At 44.6% G+C, this 22167-nt stretch overlaps 1 protein-coding gene across 1 annotated transcript in view; it reads left to right on the forward strand.

Moving 5' to 3' along the window:
- Positions 1–11540: 11540 nt before the first annotated feature.
- The window catches only part of col11a2 (collagen, type XI, alpha 2), a 39184-nt gene continuing 28557 nt past the window's right edge, over positions 11541–22167 (forward strand). The window contains exon 1 of the mRNA XM_062410245.1: positions 11541–11610. Coding sequence (XP_062266229.1) covers positions 11541–11610 — 70 coding nt within the window. The remainder of the gene's footprint in view (positions 11611–22167) is intronic.

Genomic DNA, 22167 nt, shown 5'->3' on the forward strand with positions numbered 1-22167 from the left:
GTGTGTTTCGTTTATTATTCAAAAAAATTCTCATTTTAAACTGTGAAACCAACTGTAGTTTAATGTGTGAGACACATCGCAGGTTGAAGATTACCAGAGTGCACTCGTCTCCTTCAGGCACCACCCTCTCTCTGTCCATGAAGTGGAACGTCCCACCTCGGGGCCGTGTCCTGGAGAGACGATGGTACGCTCCTCAGTCCAGCAGGACCCCAGGGCCCCGGGCGACTGCTGGCACGCACTCCCCCCTCTCGACCTCCAGAGGGAGCACTGACCTCTCGTCGTCATCCAGCTCTCTCCAGCGGAGCTCTGCTGGCGCTCCACCTCCTCCCCCTTGTCATCTTCAGATTGGAGCTGCTGGAGGTGGTGAGGGGGGGAAATGGCTCTGTATTTCCTCCACGCCTACTTCTCATGCCTCGGCCAATAAGGGAGCAGCAGTACCTTGATCAGAACATTTGTACTGGTACAGTTCAACCAGTGCTGGTGGCTCTACTCCCTCCATCACATATTTAAATGTGGATCACACGCGTTCAATACCTCTGTCTCTCGTCCCACCTCCATCAGTCTGTCTCCTCCCTCAACTGTCCCCGTCCAGAGCGCCGTCCAGTGTCACTCCTCTTCCTCCAGAGGCTGTAGAGCCACAACCCTCTGCTCAAGACCTCAAGTGGCTTCAGTCCCTGTTTAAGAGCCTGTTTGGTCAGTTATCCAGAGCATTAAAGGCCTCAAAAGCAGTTTTGTTACTTTCACATATTTTTTATTGGCACCATTGATTAAACCAACCCATGAGGTCTAAGTGTTTTCTTATTCTAAAGTAGCATTTATTACACTATGGTTTCTCCATTTAATAGCTTCTGAATGGTTTCCCAGCTCTGGTGCCACCATGTGGAAGACTCGACTGTAGTTAAGTATTATTAAGTTTCCCTCTGTGCTTCATTTGTGGTCGGCCTGTTTATAAACCTCCAGCATCCTCTACTTTAGTGTTTTATTGAGTTTAGGATTCATTCACACATTCACCCAGTCGTTGTGGTGAATGTTTCCCTGACTGAGGACGAGTCGACGGAGACGAATGAGACGAAGGCCGAGCATCACTTCTCCAGACGTCTGAGCCAAGTGTGTCACTGTGGGAGCTGCTCCTGTAGTACCGGCAGCTGCCAGCAGAGAGCAGGCACAAAGAGGCCTCTGTTCAGGAGTCAGCAGCAGCATCATATTTAGAGAAGTAAGTTTCTCATGTGGAATCAGGAAAATGTGATGATGTTAAACCAGGATGAGTTGAAAACAAGTTTGATTTCCACCAACACTCTTCATGCTGACTTCTTGTCCTTCCTCCGGCTCTTTAGCATCTTTGCCAGTTTGTCCTCTCCTCTTTCTTTTCCTGCCTTCACTTCTTCCTCATCACCATCTTCTTCTCTCTCTGTGCTCACACTCACCTCTCCGTTACTCTCTCTCTCATTCTGACTCCATGCTTTCCATTCCTTTTCAGTGGCCTTTCGTTCCTGCCCTCCTCTATCCCCAGTCTCCTTCTGGCTCCAATTCTTCGTCTGCCTCCCGCCCTCCTGGTTCCCCACCCACCCGCCCGCCCCTCCAGCACTGCAGAAAGACACCTTTATACCAGGGGTCAAATTCCTCTTAATTTCTGCCTCGAGAAAAATGTCAAATTTTCGCCAGGTGAGTGTTGTCGCTGTGCACTGAATAATCAAGCCGTGATTGAAGTCACTTGCCAGCAGCGATTTGGAAGATCCTGTGTGTTAGAAATACCCCACACATCGCACTCCTGCACACACACACAGACATATACACTCACACACACACCTCTGAGGAGGACAGAGCGTCATTGAGTGTGTTCACCCTTTAGACCAAACAGCAGGGCAAGATGTCAGGTGTGTTTGCTGCTCTCTGTTGTTTTCTGTTTGACCTACACAGTAAAATGAATTCTATCATTCCCCCTCTGAACTTCAGAGTTGCATAATTGTCCTTTTCTCTGGAATAAAGAACCAACACATTCATAGATATCAGACCCGTAAATCATCATGAACCTTGAATTACTCTAAAACTAAATCCTGGATTTGCACCAGTTCCATGCTAAGAAGTCGTCTTTCAACCAAATCCACGGACGGGGGTGAAAACATAACCTCCTTGGTGGAGAAACACATGGAAATATGAAAAATAGAAAATAAAAAGCACAGGGCAAACAGAATTGCACAGTGGTCTGCAGCGCTGATTTAGTTTGCTGTGATATCTGACTTAGCAAAGACAACATTTCTATGTTCACATCACAGTATCATGTCTGTTGACAGTAAAAGTAAAAAACGAACAGTGTGTAATTTTAGCCACATATTTTTTGGCATAAAAAAACATCTTTGTGCTCAGTTTCTTTCGGTCTCTCCGGTCCAGACAGTTGGGATGGGAGGAAACGCTGGAATCACAAGTGACAACATTTAGCAAAGCCAAATTACTGGTCAGCAGTTGTCCCCGTGTTCTTCGGGCTGTAATGACATGCTGGGTATACACAGACCGAATCTGAGCCAGGCGGCACTTACAGACGACGGCGAGCAGCCTCCTGAGCACAGCTAAATCCGGCTGAAGCTCAGAATGGGTCCAGCACAGAGGTATATAATTCCACAGCTGGGGTGGTTGGTCTTGCTTTCTAATCAGAGGGAACATGGAGGATAAAAATATGTCCGACGAAGGCATTTGCTGGAAAAGAAGCGTTTCATCATCATCGCTGTGGAAATATGATGAACACTGTGTTCCATATGGAAAACACAGAAACTTCTCTTTGATTTCCTGATGAACTCTGTAAAGGCTTGAATATGAAGAGCAGCAGCTATTTGACTTGTCTCATCCAGGACCTGATTGAACCTGAGAATGTTTTCTGACTAAAGTATAAAGTAGATTTAAACCTTACATAGCAGACCTGCTCATAGAGTATACTCCTGCTCGTACTCTTCCTCTGTCAACCAGCTGTTAATCTAATACTTTAATATTCAAATTTAATTAAGATAATTGAGTATTAACATCACACCAGCGTACACACACACAGATTTTAAAGGGACACTTTATTTTACATTTTCATGAACAAACTGTTGGTCCCCTGATGTAGAAACATGTCAGCTCACACAATGATGGGTCAGTAATCTTCTCATAAGGTCACACACACATTTCATGCAATATTAAATCAATGTTCCCTGGTTTGAACCTCCGACTAAAACCATTTTCATGTTACAGCTTCTTATTGATATCTTGAATAAATATATATTCCAATAAATGAGTAGAAGATATTTATAGAAAAGCAGATGTCCTAGGATACTTGTTTAACTTCCTGCCTGCATACTTAATAAAGTTCCACTTCTTAATTCCACTGTCATGATGGGAGAGGCTGGCTGTTTGTGTCTGTGTGTGTGTGGGGGGGGGGAGAGAGCTTTGTCTTTCTTTCAGCAGCGCACATGAGAGGAACGACAGTGTCAACAACGGGATACTGGTGGAATAGGAGGAAGAAGGGAGAGTAGAGGAAGAGGTTTTCATTCTGCAGCTTCGATGTTATTTATCCCGCTGCCTCGGCAGTGGTGCTGCCGAGACAATGGGGTAATGGATGAGACGGCAGTGAGGACATCTCTCTGGTGGCTCCTCAGAGGACAGACAGGCAGGAGTGATGGTCATAAACAGCTCAGATTGTTTTTATTGCTGTTTCTTTCTGACCTGATTAACTGGCTGCTGTGTCCAGGTTCCATTAGCTGCCACGTTCAGCCGCTTGTGTTTGTGGGTTTGATCTTTTCTGACCTGGGACATTGTCACTGTGACACCTGGTCCTCGTTCTCCTCCTCAATCCTTCCACTGTCGTGACTTCTGAATCACCTCATCTTCTCTCATCCTCTTGAATAGGTTGTAGTTTGACAAATTATGTTTTTCTTTCACCTTCACTCATAGAAGCTGCCCAAAGATGGTTAACACGTTTTCGAAAGAGCATCTTATTGGTCATGATGGCAAAAGCTGATCTTTCTCCATCCAGATGTTACCTTGGAAAAGGTATTTTTCCAACCAGATGTTACCTGTGTGTAGCACGGGACTTCTGACAAATCAATCTTAATGCAGAACGCAGCATGTGACCACAATCCACCAAATCACTGCCTTTGTCTTTATACGATAGAGTTTTTTTTTACCTTTTCACGTGGCCCAGACAATAATTCATGGATCTTGATGAAAAACATCTGTCAGGTTTAGGGGACTAATATCTGTTTGATTGAGTTGGACTTGCTGCAGGTATGAGCTCTGCTGAGTGACGATGGTATTCTGTCCTGTTGCACGATGACCTCAGAGAGCACGTTCCCAACTCGTCCTAAAAGCTGCCTCCACGGCTCGGGGACGGCTCAGCTCTCACAGAGGCCGCGGACAGAGGGACTCCTCAGCTGGCCGGGGTCAGCGAGGAATGCACCCGGGAGAGGGAGGGAATGTACCACAGGGGTGTTGAGGAAGGGGGTGGGGTGGCAGCGGAGGAAACACAGAGGGGGGAAACAGAGGGGTCTTTTGTGAGACAGGAAGCTGCTGAGACCAGGGCCCTCTCCCTGGGTACAGTAGTGGAGCAGAGAGAAACCTGGGAAATGAGAAAGATGTGATGGAGGGAGGAAGACGGAGGGCAGAGGAGACACCTGGGAGGAGGTGGAAAGTGAGCGAGTGATGGAACAAGAGCTTGAAGGATTCAAACGATGGGGGTTTTATTAGTGCTCCAGAAGTTCACTTCTCATTTATAGTTTGGTGACCGGGAATCTGAGCTTTTAATACAATTGGAAAAATAAGGTAGATTGATCTGTGTGGAAAACCAATACCAAATACCATCAACTTAACTGTCATCCAGATCCCATCCACTTACGCAGAGGAGACAGGGTTATGATGCAGCCAGCCACCAGGGGTCTATCAAGATGATCTGGTGTCAGTTTTGAGGAGCTGTCTTGTTGTTAACTTTTTTCAGAGGGGTTTCCTACATGTGAAGGTCTGGCTGCTCCTCGTTGCTCCTCACTGCTCCTCACTGCTCCTCCACAGTTCTTTGTAGTGGTCAGCTGCTGGATGAACAGCATCGTGTCACTGTGATGGGAAATGACCCACCTGACCTTCGCCTGGACCTCAGTGGGTCCACCTGACCAGTCAGGTCACAGCTGGGCTTCGTGGCCCCTCTGTCCCTTCACCGCTCAACCAGCTGAATACTTTTGATGCTTCACATACTTGTTGCTTCTCCTCTTTCATCCCTTCACAATGAAACAGCCACAGGACTGAGTTTCATTCACTGTGATCTCTCTCTAGCAAAGCTGGTGGAGTCAGGGAGGAGTTCTTTTCCACAGGTTTGTGATGGAGAAGCATTAAATCTTTGATTCTTGATGATTTTCCCATATTCTCATGGAGATGTAGCTTGTACTGAGAAGCTTCAGTGGCGTCAAGTTTTGAATCTCTAAAGATTTGATATGAAACACCTCTTCATCAAAATGTTCAAACCCAGAGAAATCCACAGCTTTATTAATTTCATATTGGTCGTCTTTTATATGCTTCATCTCCACCCGTAGTGAGTTGATGAGAAGATGTTAACCTTGCTAAGAACAGTCATATCATTTAGTTTACAGCTTTAACATCCTACAAATTTAAGGTCACATTATGAAATTTGGACAAAGGGTCAGTTTCCTGAACACACACACACGTGCATATATATTTTTGTGTATGTAGGAACAGTGTAACCTGGGATATATAAAGTGCTGTAACCTTTGCACAGTTGTTCACAGCTGTTCTGTTCAGGTGACTTGTGGAGAAACCTGCAGCTCCAACGACACAAACCAGTTACTGTGTCAAAGCCACTGAGGTCCCACCCTGTGTTTTAGTCAGTAGGTCACTTACAGATGCCTCTCTCCATCCATCCCTCCATCCATCCTTCCGTTCATCCCTCCGTCCATGGGTCCACCTTCTCAGGTTTTTCTTCTAGTCTCCATGTGTAAATACCTTTTGATCCCTCCTCCCTCCCTCCTGCTCTCTCCCTCTCTCTCTGACTCCCCTCACCTCCGTCCGCTCTCCTTCTTTTATCAATGGCTCTCATTCATTCCCTCTCACCCTCTGCATGCCTATGTGGCCCCCACCACCAGCTCTCTACCCACCCATCCTCCCTCCTCTCCTCTCCTCTCTATTCATTCCTGTGATTTCTCTTTTTTTTGGTTGTTTTTTTGCCTGTACCTTTCCACGGCCCTCACCTCCCCTCAAACCGCCGTGCGTACCAGACTAATCTCCGGCCTCCATCTTTGCCTGGGTTTCTTTTTGGGGAGTTTTGGTATTTACATCTCAATCCAGATGTGGTTATTTCAGGCTTTGGCAAAATTTGTTTATAAGAAAACAGTTTCGGCACATTTATCACAATTCCAGGTTTTTAATCATTGTTTGGATGTTAATCTTTTCTGCTGTTTAACACTAAGGAGGTTTTTAATGTAGTGAATTTTTATAAAGGTTTATAAAATCTGCTCCTCGTATATTTTTACTTCGTGGCTCAGAATAACCTCTTTCTGGTTCATGCTATATCTCCAGTCTCTCTAATAGCCTTTTATTATTACAGCCATTATAAACCAAATTACCTCCCAACTGTGAGTAATTGTGCTAAATTGAGCAAATCTCACAGCTCACCCATTCCCTTATTTAACATCAGGAGGTAAAGAAGCTGCCTTCCACCTCCCAAAGTAAGAATTGCTTAGTGTTGAAAGTTGGTAATGGAACACGTGTGCACAAGAGAAATGCTGAGAATGAGAGAGAGGGGAACACACACACACACACACACACACACACACACACACACACACACACTCTGGTTAGTGAATCAAATATCAAAAGACGTGTGTACTTTGGCAGAACGATACCGTCTGCTCATATAGAAACGCTGTTATACATCAGTTGGCACGCACACTTCAGAGCTCGTGAACACTCACCCCACACAGAAAAACACACCCACCCCTGTGTACCCTCACTGCACCTCCCCCCTCCCTCCTCCCTCCTCCCTGCCCCTTCGTCACCCCTTGTCCTCCCTCTCCTGCCTATTTCAAGATATGTGGTTAACTGGGTGTGTTCGATGGCCAGATTCAGAATCACAGACCCATTTACTGTCTAATCCTTTTTACCTGGTGTCTTTGCACACCTCCAGCAGCTTCACCAGGCAGATTGTGTCTTCACCAGGCATGGACACACGCACTTTGACCCCATTGTTAGTGCTGAGAGGATCAGTGAACTCCCTTTTCCGTTTCCTCCCAGGCGATCCCTGGCTCTGATCTATTTCGGTGTGTTGTGGCTAACAGGGTGTGTGTGCGTTTGCGGCCCTGCCCAGTAAAATACAGACTTTTCAAGGAAGTCAGCAATATAATATGGCCGCTTTATTGTAATTACAAGGTTCTTCTTTTGGAAATGGCACGCAGAGAGAGCTGCTGCCCACAGGCACATGCTGAGTCCGTCTCCAAGAGCTCGTGCCACCTCCCTCTGCCCCTCTGCTGGACTCCCTTGCTTGCATTGATCCAGATGTTGTCACTGCCCCAGATGTTCCACAGCAGACGCCGCTATCAGCTGGTTACCAGTCACCCTTTGACATGACAGCCAGTACAGATTCCTGTGCTGTCAGACTGGACTGGAGTCGGAGCTCCGTGTGGTGGGTGGCCATGTCTGATGCAGCTTCTCCACAGGGAAACCTTGTGGTCTCCTGGTTCTCACAACCCTGAAATTACTGCCCAGTGAATTAAAAGCTTTTATTAATTCAAACATGGCCGACATTGAAACATTGAAGAGTGTAATTGGAGGTTTCACGACGACGTGTTCCACAGAGTTTCTTCTGAACGAGACGAGAGCACCTGTGTGTTGGTGTCCGATTGTTTGACCTGCTAATGACACGTTAGCGGCCTCACCTCCCAGTGGTCACTGGGACGTGCTGTGAGTCTGTTTCATGGGAGGATGAAGTCATGCTGCTGCTGGGAGCTCCGGCTCTCTGGACTCTGTGTCGCTTCTACAATGAGGTCAGCAGATTGTGTGGATTTCACTGTTGCTTTGGCAGCGATGTTTGATGCTGCATTGCATTAATGTGTAAAGATATTAAAACTCCACTGGACAGGATTTTAAATCTAAATTCTGTCTGACATGTAACTAGGGGGAATACAATCAGATGCCATAGAGTCGACATATTCTAACAAAAAAATTCATGACTAACACTGGTCATGCTCCAGCTCCTCCCACCCCACCCCACGACCATTACACGTATAAATGACTTTTAATAGAAAAAGACATTAAGAGCAGATCAAATATTTTTGAGAAGTAAAGCAAAATCAGATTGATATGTCATAAAAATCGTGTGACTTCTCGAAAAAGCATTTAAATGATCTCCATCCAGATAACTGCAGTTTGTGGGATAAAATAAAACATTCCTTTAATAAATAAATGTACATACACACAACTAAAACAAATATTGATAATAGTGACAAATATATGCATTAAATTAAAAAGTCATAGACCGGTTCACCACTTTCTGTTGTGTGCAGGATGAAACCATGGACACAACAAAAGTGTAGATTACGGTCTTTAAATGTAGACGTCTGTGTGAATATAAATCGCAGACACACACTCACATACCACAGATGTCTCGTGGGGTGTCTCTTTGTACAGCCTCCGGCTTCTACTTTCATATTAGAAACCAAACAGCCTGTCCTCAAAAGGAAAAAGCACACAGAGCTGCCGCACTGAGAGAGCGTTTCCTTGACTTTCTGATTTCTGAGGAAAATAACTCCCAGCTGAGCTTTTTAATTCTACTTTATAGTGTCTATTCTCCATTTTATCACATTAAATGAACCAAGTATTTGTGTTGCTCTCTGTTTTCTGATCTTTTCAGCTTTTCTGTTGAACCCCTCAATTTTACTTCTGTTTCTTTTTACTCCCTCTACATTCCGAGAACATAAAATTCTATATTTTCCTTTTGGTTTTACATATAGTACATATACATATATATAGCTATAGAAACTACCCTCCCCTGGTTTTGCTGGATGCACTTCAGTTGCTGGTTTCACTTGATGATCACACAGCAGCCGCTCCTTCTCATTCTGTTTACATCTAAGCTCACCGCTGGAGTTTCTTATGAGAGCTCAGAACAGTTTTCTCCTTCTGGCCGCCTCGGATGAAAACTCACAGGCTGCACGTTACAGCCGAACAGAACCTGAAACATGTCCATCGTAACTGAGGCGTGTCCCTTTTTTCCTCGTCTGGAATTTAGCATCATGGAGACATGGTACTCTGAAGAGGGAGATGTTGGAGTCAGACATCTTTAATTAGCCATAAAACTATTATTTTTAAATCATAAAACGAGTCAAAAGAAGCATCGACACGATCATAAACCTGTTACCATGCTGTATGATGCAGTACATTAGTTCAACTGATTTAAGCTGAGTATGATATGTCATTACATTTGGCCCTAATAATTTGGATTGTCACATATTATGAATAATTTATTCACCTGTACTTGTTTGTTTTTGTCTGTTGCGAAGCCTTACAAAGATGAGAGTGATGGAGAAATGCCACAGAATGCAAACACATCCCCTTATTTCCCCCCAGAGAATGGAAATGAGAGAGGGAGTGAGAGAGAGAGTGAGAGAGAGCGAGAGCTGCAGAGCATCGAGGGATGATTACGGTTAATTACGGCTTCGTGACTCATGTGAAGTCTGCGTTCAAAGAAAGTGACTAACTGTGGCTGTGTGAGTAGACGTTCAGGAGGCAGACGGCTGGGCACGGGTACACAGGTTTGATGCTGCTAAGTGTTTATGACAGGTGGGGAAACCAAAGCGACTTTGAAATGATGAAAGGAATGTCTCTTTGAGATTACGGCTAAAGAAGCTTTACAGTTGATGTCTCGTACCAAGCACCCGATATAACCAGGGGCTTGAAAACTTAGACTAGACTTAATTTGGCAGAAAATATGGTGTCTGTTTTTTTTCCAACACAAAAGGATTCATGACCACGACATATTTCACAGTTCTCAAAATACAGAATATAAAAAACACCTGTTTACAAATCGCATTTATCACTGTGTCATAAATCATCTATTTCTTCATTTAGGATTAAAAACAGGTCATTTTTTCCAGAGTTTAAACTTCAGTCTTCCACCAGTTGCTTGTTATCAACATATTACTTGTTCTGTCATGATCTGTTTTATTTACTGTATGTGTTTATGATTTATATTACCAAGGTACGTATCTTTACTTTTCTTAGGTATTTAAAATCCTGGAATGTCTTTAATTGCATCGTGTGCATTTCCCCCCAAAACAGGTGAAATTTATGGCACTCACCAAAAATGTGTGTGTGGTTTTCCTCCCTGTAATTAAACATTTTCACTGTGTGATCACCATCAATCAGGATCCATCACATTACGTCACTGTTTGTTTCCAAATGTCAGACTTTCACAGGGAGAAGGTAGATTTCAAGTTCTCAGTGATTCCTTTCTCTCTCTCTCTCTCTCTCTCTCTCTCTCTCTCTCTCTCTCTCTCTCTCTCTCTCTCTCTCTCTCTCTCTCTCTCTCCACGTGCACCTGAGCTGATGCTGCAAAACAAGGCCACGTGGGACTGACCAATGAGAGCCGGAGGAGAGCCACGAAGGCTTGGATGAAAGGGGCGTGGTAAGTGGAGCGGACAGCAGCGTGATTGGCTGAACGCGCACTCGCCTGCTGCTGCTCATCTCATCTGTGCGTGTGTTTGCTTTCTAACATTCACCTGAACGATCCGTCGTGGTTTATAAATCCAGTCTTTACGCAGCGCAGATACAAACACGTGAAAGGTGGAAGTGGAGAAGATAAAGAGAAATAATCTATGATCATCCTTCATCAGCTTTTCACTGAGTGAGCAACATTAAACCTGCTGTGTGTGTGTGTGTGTGTGTGTGTGTGTGTGTGTGTGTGTGTGATATTTGTATGAGCTTATCATTAAAACAGTGCGCGCTCTCACACGCCCCTCCACAACGTAAATCTGCGCGCAATTACGCACGCCCCCATTTTGCCATTCTCTCTCTCTCTCTCCCCTTTTGCCACTCATTCACTCTCTCTCTCTCTCTCCACGCACGCACACATACACACACGCTCTCGCTCTACGTGGGAGAAAGTAAAGAAGGGGAGAGGGAAAGAGAGAGAAGGGAGAGAGAGCGTGATTCCAGGTCTCTCTCTGCGGCTCTCTCCACTTTGGGTACTCGTACCCAATCTGACTCAATGGGGCTTTAGCACTAAGGGGTTACACGTTAAAATAAAAGATATTTATTCACCCCGAACCCCTTTTTCAGGTTTCGTGCACTAACGTAGACAGACATAGGTAACTCATTAAGGAGAGCAGAGGCAGAGACGCGCCTTTTTGTCCGTTGCCTCGCAGAAGGTTCAGTCGGGTCCTTCTCGTCGGCTGACTTTCTGTGAGAGGATAACTTCCACCACATCCTGCACTTACAGCTCTACCAGGCCGGCAAACCACTGCAGCACTATGGATATTGGAGCTTGTTCCTTACGGAAGAAACGGAGACCATGGCGCATGGACTTCTCATCCTTCGCCTTGGTGACCGTGGTGCTCGCTATGTGCCAAACGACCGTGGTGCGGGCAGGTAAGAACTCAGTTTCGATGTTTTAAAATGAGACTTTGGATCAGCAACACCTTTAGTGTTCTGTCCTCATTCTTACTCAGATGAAGCGTGTGCGTAAAAGCTTATCTCATCCAGTGCGCACCTGATTTCCAATGCTCCAATAACAGCTGCTCCACTAGTCATCATCTCTGAAGTGGATTTGTTAAATAGGAACGTGCATGTTTACAAGTTTTCTACTTTCTACACTTGGAGTTTGGCGACGTTTGTGTTTTTCATGGTATTTTTGACAGATAGTTGTTGAGACAAAACAAGTGATGAAACGTCCATCCGCTTAAAAACCAAACAAACAAAAATAATGACACCAGAGTCATTTGTTGTTTGTAGTTGGTTTGAAAAAAGTTTTTCTCTGCGGAAATCTTACCATCCTTGACATACCGTATCCAACAATGGATGTTACGCACTGTGCTTATCAATCGGTGATCAGGGAGACGTTATAAAAAAGATTTACTTCACTTTTTGCTGAAAAGAAAACATTTCAACACATTGTTAGGTTTCAAATAAGAGTTGTTTTGTCATCATGCCTCCTCCTGTATCTCCCTCTGTGTGTGTGTGTGTGTGTGTGTGTGTGTGTGTATGTGTCTGTGTGTGTGCGTGCATGGTGCTGACAGGTGTCCTCTCCCCTCGATGCTCAAACATCTCAAACATCTAGACGCTTTTTTGATCATTTTTGGTCAAGTTTGCCTCATGTTGACTTTGCTTATGAATAAACTCAATTCCATTATCACACAGAGAGGTATTCAGTTTATTCGCTTATGGTAGTCACTTCTGCCCCCCCTCATCCGGAGGGGTTCATGGGGTAAGATGGAGCAAACAGCTGATCCAGTCTCTCATGGGGGGAGTTTGTCAGTCAAGGATCAGTTTTATGATTTTACTTTAAATGTCTCCATTGCAAATGTCTGCCTGTGAGTCAAGTGAGCTGTGGATAGAGAGAGTGAGGTGATTACCAGTTCAGCCTGTGCATCCGTCACTGCCCCTGGTTCCACTGGGAGGAGGAATATCTGCATCCCATTCAGAATATTGAACGGAAGCTTTATTTAGCATTTTCCTGAGAAGATAAAATAGGCTTGTTTGTTTTTATCATAGTTTAATCTTAGAAGAAGAATTTGCACATCAGGACAATATTCTTTCAGGATATTTCTTGCAGAGTTTTATAGAACCCCCCACCCCCCACCTGCACTGCTAGACAGTAGATGGCCTGAGAAGAATGATCTGTAATGCGCTGCAGTTCCCTGACGCACCACCAGGGGTCTGCAGTTATTTTTAAACACAGAGAATCCATTGATTCACCTGATTCCAGATCAGTTCGCATCTGAGACTTTTACGCGCAGTGACACGCGGCACCACCGTGGGCTGATATTAACATAAAGATACAACTTGTGATTAAAATGGTAACGTTTGAATTTGATATTTTCAGGCTTTAATTGATCTGATTATTTGACGAACCTTTGGAGATGAGTAGGTCTGAAGCCTGTGGACAATTAAATGTTAAAAGTTATGTGATTGTATCATTCACAGAAACTCCAAAGTAGGTTTAGTTTACCTTCAATTAAATGAGCTTTAGAGGTTTCTGTGCGTCAGAGCTCGTGGGGGCAGTTGGAGCAGCTGAGGGACCACTGGAGCTCCTGGATCTCACCTGCCCTCCGGTGTGTGTTCTTTGGCCCCAACTCCAGATCGCAGGAGGCGCTTGCACCGGCCCGTCGTCTCCCGTGTGTATTTTGGAGGTTGAAGCCTGAGACATTTCTTGCTTTCTATGAATAGGTTATTATGCGGCGGAGTGAAAGCGGTTAGTGTGTCCGCGTTAATGTGTGCTTTGTACAGTTGTGTTTGTGTATATGCGTCTGTGAGCTCTGGATGTTTTTTCTCCCAGCTCAGGGTGTGGAACCGTACTTCAGTGTGAATGTGCCTCTGTGTGCAGCAGCTCCTGCAGCCTGCTGTCATCTGAGGCTCATGGAGCTGCTGTGCGCGCGCAGGTGCTCGCAGAGTTAACGTTCTTTTGATCATATGACCTGGATCGTGTCAGAGTGACGGAAGTAAAACCCTCCTTTCACCTGGAAGCACGTGTTCACGCCTTTTTGTGCACGTCGCGTCCCTGGCCAGACGCACGTTCCTGTACGCGCAGTGTGGTGCAGCAGCAAACTGTAACAGCGCCCCACCCAGGCAGTGAAAGACCATTTAGAGAAGAGAGAGGTCAGAAGCCTTCACGTGTCCTCCCTTCATCACTGAGAGAATGAAGGGAGGAGGAGCAGGACGGATGGATGAGTGGATGAGTGAATGGATGAGTGGATGAGTCAATGGATGAGTGGATGGATGGATGGATGGTTTGATGGATGGATGGATGAGTGGATGAGGCTCAGAGACCAGTGGGCCTCCAGACGCATGAAAGACTTGTTTTGTTCAAATCAGGAGAAAATCACAGGGCAATATTTTCTTGACATGGATGTTCCCCGAGCTCCTCAAAGACCAGTCTGTCTCCGTGAGGCTAAACATAACATAACCCATGGTCTCTCTCTCTCTCTCTCTCTCTCTCTCTCTCTCCCTCTCCCTCTGGTGAATGGAGCTACTATACGTGGGGGCAGAGCTCAGGCCTTTGACAGCTCACTCTGTGACTGTGTGGAAGTGTGTGGTATTTCAGGCTCCTGCTGATCACATGTCTGGAAGTTTTAACTTGTCCTCTCCATTTTTCCTCTGACTCGTCATCTTTTCCCTCTGTCCCTCTGTCCCTCTGTCCCTCTGTCCCTCTGTCAGCTGCATCTCTTCTGCGACATTAGAATTGTTGATACAGAAAAACCTTGTTAAGCACCAAGTGCATTAGATGCTTTCAGTTTGTGATGAGACCTGAGCTGAGCCTCTCAGACAGACCTGACTCTTATCTGATCCCAGATTCCACCTTCTTTGTTAACTAGCAGCTGAACCCAGCACTTAAGCCTGTGTAATGTAAGGCTGCTGCGCTCATGCTCAATTAAAGCCTTCGGAGGACAAGTTGCCTGGGAGGCTGAGCTCAGGGCAAAATCCCCAATTTCTCCCTGGACTGTTTAACTAACTCTTGGTGACGTGATTCATCTCCACCAGTTTACAGACGATTGACAAAGTGAAAAGTTTCCTCCTTCACTCCGTCTGATCTGGTGAGTGGGTTCCATCTCCTGTGAGAAGAACTGAATGAGAGTCAGAAACTGTCACAATCAGCTCCAGTTGAAGAGTGAAGCTGAACTGAGATCAGTTAAAAAGACTCAGAAGTTATTAAAAACAAGAAAAAAAACAGGAAACTGTTAAAATATGAAGAGTGAAAGACGTTTTGGTGGATTTGTTACAGCAGCAGCTCTTCAGGTTCAGGAAGCAGAGGATCATGGGTAATATCCAGTGTTCAGTCAGATTGATAGTTTGTTTTTTCTTCTTTACCCGAAAATCACTTCATCAACCAACAGCATTAGTCTCCACATGTGGCTGCAGGGGGCGCTGCAGCTCAGTCAAAGCCACACAGTGTTGCTTTAACTCCTCGTTTTCTGAGCCGCCACTCGATTCAGAGACGTAGGAATCTTTCCGTTAATGTTCTCGTGTTCACTTTCTCACCGACCTCAACCACGGAAGCTAAATCTATTCACTTGCACCGGCAGATAAGAGGCGGGCAGTGGTTGAAAGAGAAAGAAACACACACAGTCAAAGCTTAGACCCACATGTAGTAAACACGTCAGAGGCCTCGAAACCAGAGCGTCTCTTCAAACTGTGAACTTGTAAAAGTCGTTCTCAGGCTGAACCACATCAGCTCTGCAGCCCGGAGGGAACAGTGAGAGCAGAAGATAGCTCCTCTGCTTTTTCTCGGTTTGGTACGTGATGATTTTGTGGTTTGTGTGTGAGCGCGGTGAGGCGTCCATCCTCGGACACGTTCTGTTTTAGCAGGAGATGAACAAGGACGGCAGGAGAGTGGGCCAACTCTATAATGACAGGCTGTGTGTATAGGATGCTATTCCTAGTCACTGTTATTTTGCTGCTTCTAGGAAGTCGGTGCAGGAGGGTGTGGAGAGCAGCTGTGGGATTTTACATGTAATGTTAATGTACATCTCTTTTCCAGACATCGGTTCAGTCTATCCATTGGAAAATTGTTTTAAATGTTGTTGGGCTCAGACTGGGTTGACTGGAAAGATCCTGAGGAAGTTTTAAAATATAGAAAACATTGAATAAACCTCTCTTTGCTTTTTTAACAATTTCTTTTCACTTATTAAAGAGAAACAAATTCTCATTTTACTAAATTAAATCTATGCAGCAGATATGGAAAACCCCCGACCTAATTACATTCTGTTGCATAGTGCTCTGAACCTGCACTTTGATTATCAAATGCAACCGATGTGCACTTGTGTTTGCAGCATTATAGCATAAACAAAAACAGTTATGCAGCACATGATTTCTAGTATTTAATACCTGTTTTTTTTATTCATTGCACCATATCGATTTCAGTCATTTGATTTTGAATCTATCTGGAACTGTTCAGGAGCGTTTAATGAACTTAACCTCTTAGTCCTGTTGGAGAAACGCCCCGGAGCGAGCGTTACAGTCTCATCACAGTCACCTGCCTCTCACACGTGTTTTCACAGGTAAATTACAGATGTAGAGATCTGCAGAATGCAGGGTAGATTCTGATGTGGGGGATTTCCACAGCCAAAAGGTCTTTGCTATAAACAGTGATGATGATTATAAACGTAATCCTGAGCCTGCTGCTGTTACACTTGTCTTCATTATAAGTCTGACTTGGCTAGACTGTGGTGTGAAGAGATTTCAGGCACCCCCAATAACTGTTATTAAAGATGTGTAACTTAATTCAGTATAAATATTTTGGCTGTACACTAATAACAATCTGTTTAAAGTTCATTTAAATGTCAGGATTTAATGCCGTAAATATACTATCTGCAAGTTTCAGGATTTTGTTTTATTTTTTCTGCATTAGATTGTAGTAGAAGTAATAATATATACAAGTATTTCCTGCACTGTTTTGTTGTTGGTCTTGTTTATGACTTTGAAACATTGTCTGTGTGTAGTGGAAGTAACTTTGGGTTTTTCTGTGTAACTGTTGAACAAGAGCTTTTCCTTCATTGTGATTCTCAGACTTTGTTTTTGGGTTAGTCAGGTTTAGTTAGTTAGTTGCTGTCAGAGCTGAGCTATGGACTCTGGAGGTTCAAGATCCATCAGGTTTGTAATTTGTGCCCCCGCTCACCGTCTGTGAGCCTCTGACTGTCTCCTGCCTCTTGCGGTGTCAGGATCCACCCTCAGATCCAAACTAAGACTGTGGCCGGCCCCTGAAACCGCATGAAGCTGCAGCTCGATACCCGTTGGCAGCTGCGTCGGTGCTGACACACACCACACGATGGTGCACATAGGACATCGAGGACTTGAGCAGTATATAGGGATTGTTACCCAGAAACCACACTAGGCTGCGCTGCAGTAAACGTTGGTTCTGAGCTGCAGCGACAATTGTAATGAATGGACTGTGAAATCTAAAAACAACAGATGAAGGGTTCAAGTGAAACATTGCTAATATCATCCATTCGCTTCAATATGGATAATTCACTTCATATTAAGATTGTTTGGCCACATTAGGAGGATTATGATGCAGTTCTTCAGGAGAGGGAGATGATAGCAGGCTAGACGTTCATCTGCCTCCAGACCTTCAGCTTAGAAATGTAAAAATAACCTGAGCTGAAAATGATAGATCCAATTAAAACTCTGATAAATAGACACAAGAACACAAGAAGTCCAGAGACAACCTGGAGGCATCACATCACACATCACAAAGGAATATCTCAGAAGTCGAACAACACGGAGGAAACAATTAATGTGGTTTAAAAGGGACTTGAACATCTGAAATAAATCAAACTTTAAGATATGAAATGTGTAGCCACTTGTTTACATGCAGGGTGCACCAATAGAATCAGTTTCAACCTGAGGTTCCTCATGTTCCACGTTCTCTTCAGAAAACTCTTCATCACGCTCTGATCCAGAAGGAAACTTTGCTTCTCTTCTCAAAGCACAAGTTGTTTATTTCTCATCATCGCTCGAACTGGCTCATTGTTGTTTTGTGTTGGAAAGTGACAAGTGGCAGCTCAGTGGGATTTTAACTTTTGTTCATTTAATAAATCTACATTGTGCTTTTCAAATAACTTAAATATCTATAAACATAATTTTATGTTGTAGAAATAATGTGAATTCCACTGATCCCTTTTTACAGCATGGGTACAGAATGTATTTTCTGTCTGTGCACACAAGGCATTATAAATAAATCCTAACCATAGAGGTCCAGGTTGGAAGTTATAACCTGCAGTCGGGCTGAGCTCACACTCCGAGAGGCCGCGGGCAGCTGGAACCACTGCAGCTCAGTTTGTGGTCAGTTTTCAAATTCGTTTGAAATTTGACTTCTTGTGATTTATGATTTTTTGGAAAGAACTATTGGGACATAGAGCTGAGTGTGTGTTTGTGTGTGTGTGTGTGTGTGTGTGTGTGTGTGTGTGTGTGTGTTTCTCTGCGGTCAACATTGCACGTCCCACTCGCTCTCTCTGAGTCTGACAACGTGGTCGTTGTGTAAAGGTGAGAGGTGAGGGGTCAACGTGTCAGCTGGAGTGTGTGTCTGGTATTTGACACAGCTGCACCAAAGGAGGAAAGGGCACAGACACACACACACACACAGACACACACACACACACACACAGACACACACACACACACACACACACACACACACACATGCACATAAACATGAATTGCTACACAGGGCATCAGAGGCAGAAAGAGGTAACTATAAAGGCGTGTGTGTGTGAGTGTATGTGTGTGTCTGTCACCAAGTTAATTAAATCTGTTGTGGCTCCATCTAGTGGCGGCTGAGGTGAACAGAACTAACTCCATCAGTTTGCAGCAGCTCACCTGAGCGTCACATGTGTTTCCCATCAGGTTGTAATGGGCTGGTCTTCTGTGTGTTTGCTCACTTGTGGCTGTGAGAGGGTTTGAGGGTGAAACAGTGACAGGACTGTTTCAGGCCTCGTGAAAACTAAATCCATCCACACCAGAGTACAGAGCTCCATTCTCCAGCTCACAGCGTAGAGTTAGGATGTGTGATCGAAGGATTCAACAACTGGGCTGAAGAGAAGTAGAATAAAGCAAATAAGAAGATTTCATTGAGTATCCAACTTATTCTGTGCTGCCACATTCTGGTCAAAGCTTCAAAGCACTGCAGGGACTTCTCACTGAAACTCACTGAACTCTGCCAAAGACCAATCGTCCCCAGAGAGTCAATGAAGCTGCATTTCTCACACTCACAGATATCAGTTCACTTAAGATGCCTGATGGGATTTTTCCTCAAGATCCATGAATTACTCTTTAGGGAATCAGTGAAAATGTCAAAAACTATCCTGTGTGGCAATTTGAAAGAAAGTGATTCCTGGATACGTCCTCTGCTCCAGGTTCGGTTCCGGGTCCGCATCCTTTCACCAAGTTCCCTGAACAAACCAGCTGATCAGCTGCTGCTGCCGGTTCCCTGGTCGAGGCTGAGACATATTTAAAAGTAGACTGAAGACCCTCGTGCTGTCTCGGGCTTCTCAGTGTCCTTAAGTGGTTTTTATCCACATCATAGCATTTTAATTTAATTTAAATAATTGTTATATTTCGAACTGTATCTTTTTTCTTTTTATAGATATTTGGTCAACCACATCTATTTTTAAATGAGGTTTAATAAAGGAGAGAGGATTATACTTTAAAGCAATGTATGATGACTCACATCAGTATCAGGTAGACGAGTGTTGGGCGTCACTGGTTCTTCTCCAGTGCAGCTGTCAGTGGGTCTAACTGTACGTGCTACTGTAATCTTCACCTCCAGCACAGGGCTGGAACCTCCCTCACGTGCCTGCGAGTCGTTTCCTGTCTGAACGACTGCAGTGTTATTGGGCAGCCATCACTTCAGAAGGCTGCAGCCATCTGTGAGCGTTTATGTTGAGAGAGACCGATGGAGTGAGAGAGAGAGTAAGAGAAGAAAGAGAGTTTGTGCCTCGCTGCAGTTTGTTTTCATACCTTGTCTAGTTTCATATTTGCAGCTCCTCGTATCGTGAGCTGTGTGGCTGCACTTCTCTCGGACTGGGCCATGGGTGTGTGTGTGTGTGTTATTTTTGTGGGTGTGTTTTTGTCGTGATTGAGGTCCTCCAGGCAGGAAGGGCCCCGGCTGCAGATGTGAGCTGGTCAGGCAGCAGAGAACAGAGTGGCACATTGTGCTGGTCGTACTGGGGGAGCTCGGGCTGCAATCTGATCCAATATCCTGCCATCACAGAACCATGCTGTCTACTGTCACTGTCTGACCCCCCCAAAACACACACACACACACACACGCTCCACCTTTACCTGACCCCCCCCCTCCCTTCCTCTTCCTCTTTCTCATTCCCAGCATTCCTGTGCAGACTTAGTAAAGTCTTGAAAACTATGGGAAAATAAATCCAATGCCTCTCAAGACTCACAAAAGAAAACATGAGGCCTGGTTTCTGTTGAGTTTGGATATTATACCGTGTTATGTTATGGAAATCTTGTTGAAAATTTTAAAAAGGACCCATACATTTCTGTTTTCATCCCTCTCAACGTTAACTGCACTCTTTAAATCTTTTTAGAATTTCCTTCATCCATGTTTTTAATTTTCTTTATGTTCCAGCTTCCTCTAACTTCTCTTCTTTTGGCCTTTTTTGGTCTTTTCTGTTTTGGACGGTTGATGTAGCATCACAGTGCCTCTCAATCTACACCTCACTCCCCCCCCTCCTTACAGAGTCATACAAATATGGATAAATACGGACCTGGTCACACAGGTTGTTGTCGATTGTGAAGGTTGTGTAGTTAACTGAAAGTTTATTCTGAACTTACGAGGCAGGATGCCACTAGCAAGCATCATAATTGGGTTAATTTGGATTTAGGGCCCCCCCACGTCCCTGTTGCCCCTGGCCCCCAAAGTCCCTGTAAACGATCCTGCTCACAGAGCATTTCACGTTTACTCCTTCTTCCTCCTTCGCTCGGTCCACCTCTGCCTCCTCCTCCTCCTCCTCCTCTGTCTGCTGCAGACAGACGTTAGCGGCCTGTGGTCGAGACACCCTGAGGAAACAGCAACGCACCGTTTGCTCTGTGTGAATAAATAAGACCATCTGTGAGCCTGTGTGACAAACTGGTGATTCTGAGACCACTGGGTGTCACCCAAACAAAAGCACCGCTGTGAATTTAGTGAAAAGAAAAAGGAAACTTAACATGAGCGTCAAATATCCAACTTCGTCTGATTAGCACATTGAGATGATTTATTATTAAGGGATACGAGTTGTTGACTGTGGGTCTGTGTGTGCGACTTAAGACACAAACCTTCTTGGTCTCTTCCACACACAGGGCTTTTTCTTGCCCTAAGACAGAATGCAGACTGGAGGAGCTGGGGATCGAACCCTTGACCCTCTGGAAAGTGGATGGTTCTCTCTGAGATTTGCTAGAAATACTTTGTAATGATCCATTTTCAGCTTGACCCTGTTGACTGACAGTTAAATATTTAAGAATAGCGGTGATGAGCTCCTTCACACACCGATCGGATCTGATCCCTGCTCAGCTGAGCGTTTCTAACACGCTGTGGTGACTGTGATTATATAATTTCCTCTTAAATATGACGTTCTGATGAAAAATGAAAATGAACGATGACGTCTCAGGTTTTTATCTTTTCATCGGAGCGGTTGTTTTTACCAGAGCAACGCGTCACTATAGGTTTACTGAGAGAAGTGCCACAGCAGGCCGATGACTGTGATTGGATCTAATTGGCTGTTAACAGCAAACTTAGCTCCTGGTGCACCTCAAACTCAGGATGGAGAAGTGAGGAGAGCTGGGTGTAGTTGAAGACTTACTGGGAACCATCGAGATGTTGTAATTTTCTATGGTCGACTTTATAATTACATTTCATTTGCTGGGTTCTCAGACCGAGCATTTTTAACAAGCTTTCTGTTTTGAAACCTGCGTCAATCCGTCTGGAGTGAGAGGGCAGGCGACACAACATCTCCACGTCTCAGAGGAAGTTACAATTTGAAGCAGGCGAGATTTACTAAAACTTAACTTTTCACTAAAGAGACGCTGAACAACCGTTATTCTAATGGAACAGACAGAGTTAAAAAGTCCAACGTCTTCCGCACTATCGTGATGTCACAATGCCAATTATTCAAAAAATATAAAAACGTGAGAAAACCCGGAGCAAACATCTGTGATATGGTTATTCTTAATTTACATAAAATGTTTAATTTGTTAAGGAAAATTAATCCTAACACAAACAAAATTGGTCACCTTGAATGAGTTTGAGCTACGTCTTTGAATACACAGCCTGACACAGTGCCTTTGAGCAATGTGAGGAAGCCAAAGAGGCGAACCACAGCACAGACTGAGGGTGGAGGAAGAGACTGTTTGACCTCAGTGTGTGAAGCTGGAGAGAGGACGTGAGACTCTGTGTGTGTGTGTGTATCTGTTGATGTGACGTTAATCTGTATTCTCTAT

This window comes from Platichthys flesus, chromosome 17 (genome assembly GCF_949316205.1).
Source record: "Platichthys flesus chromosome 17, fPlaFle2.1, whole genome shotgun sequence".
In the NCBI taxonomy this organism is placed as follows: Eukaryota; Metazoa; Chordata; class Actinopteri; order Pleuronectiformes; family Pleuronectidae; genus Platichthys; species Platichthys flesus.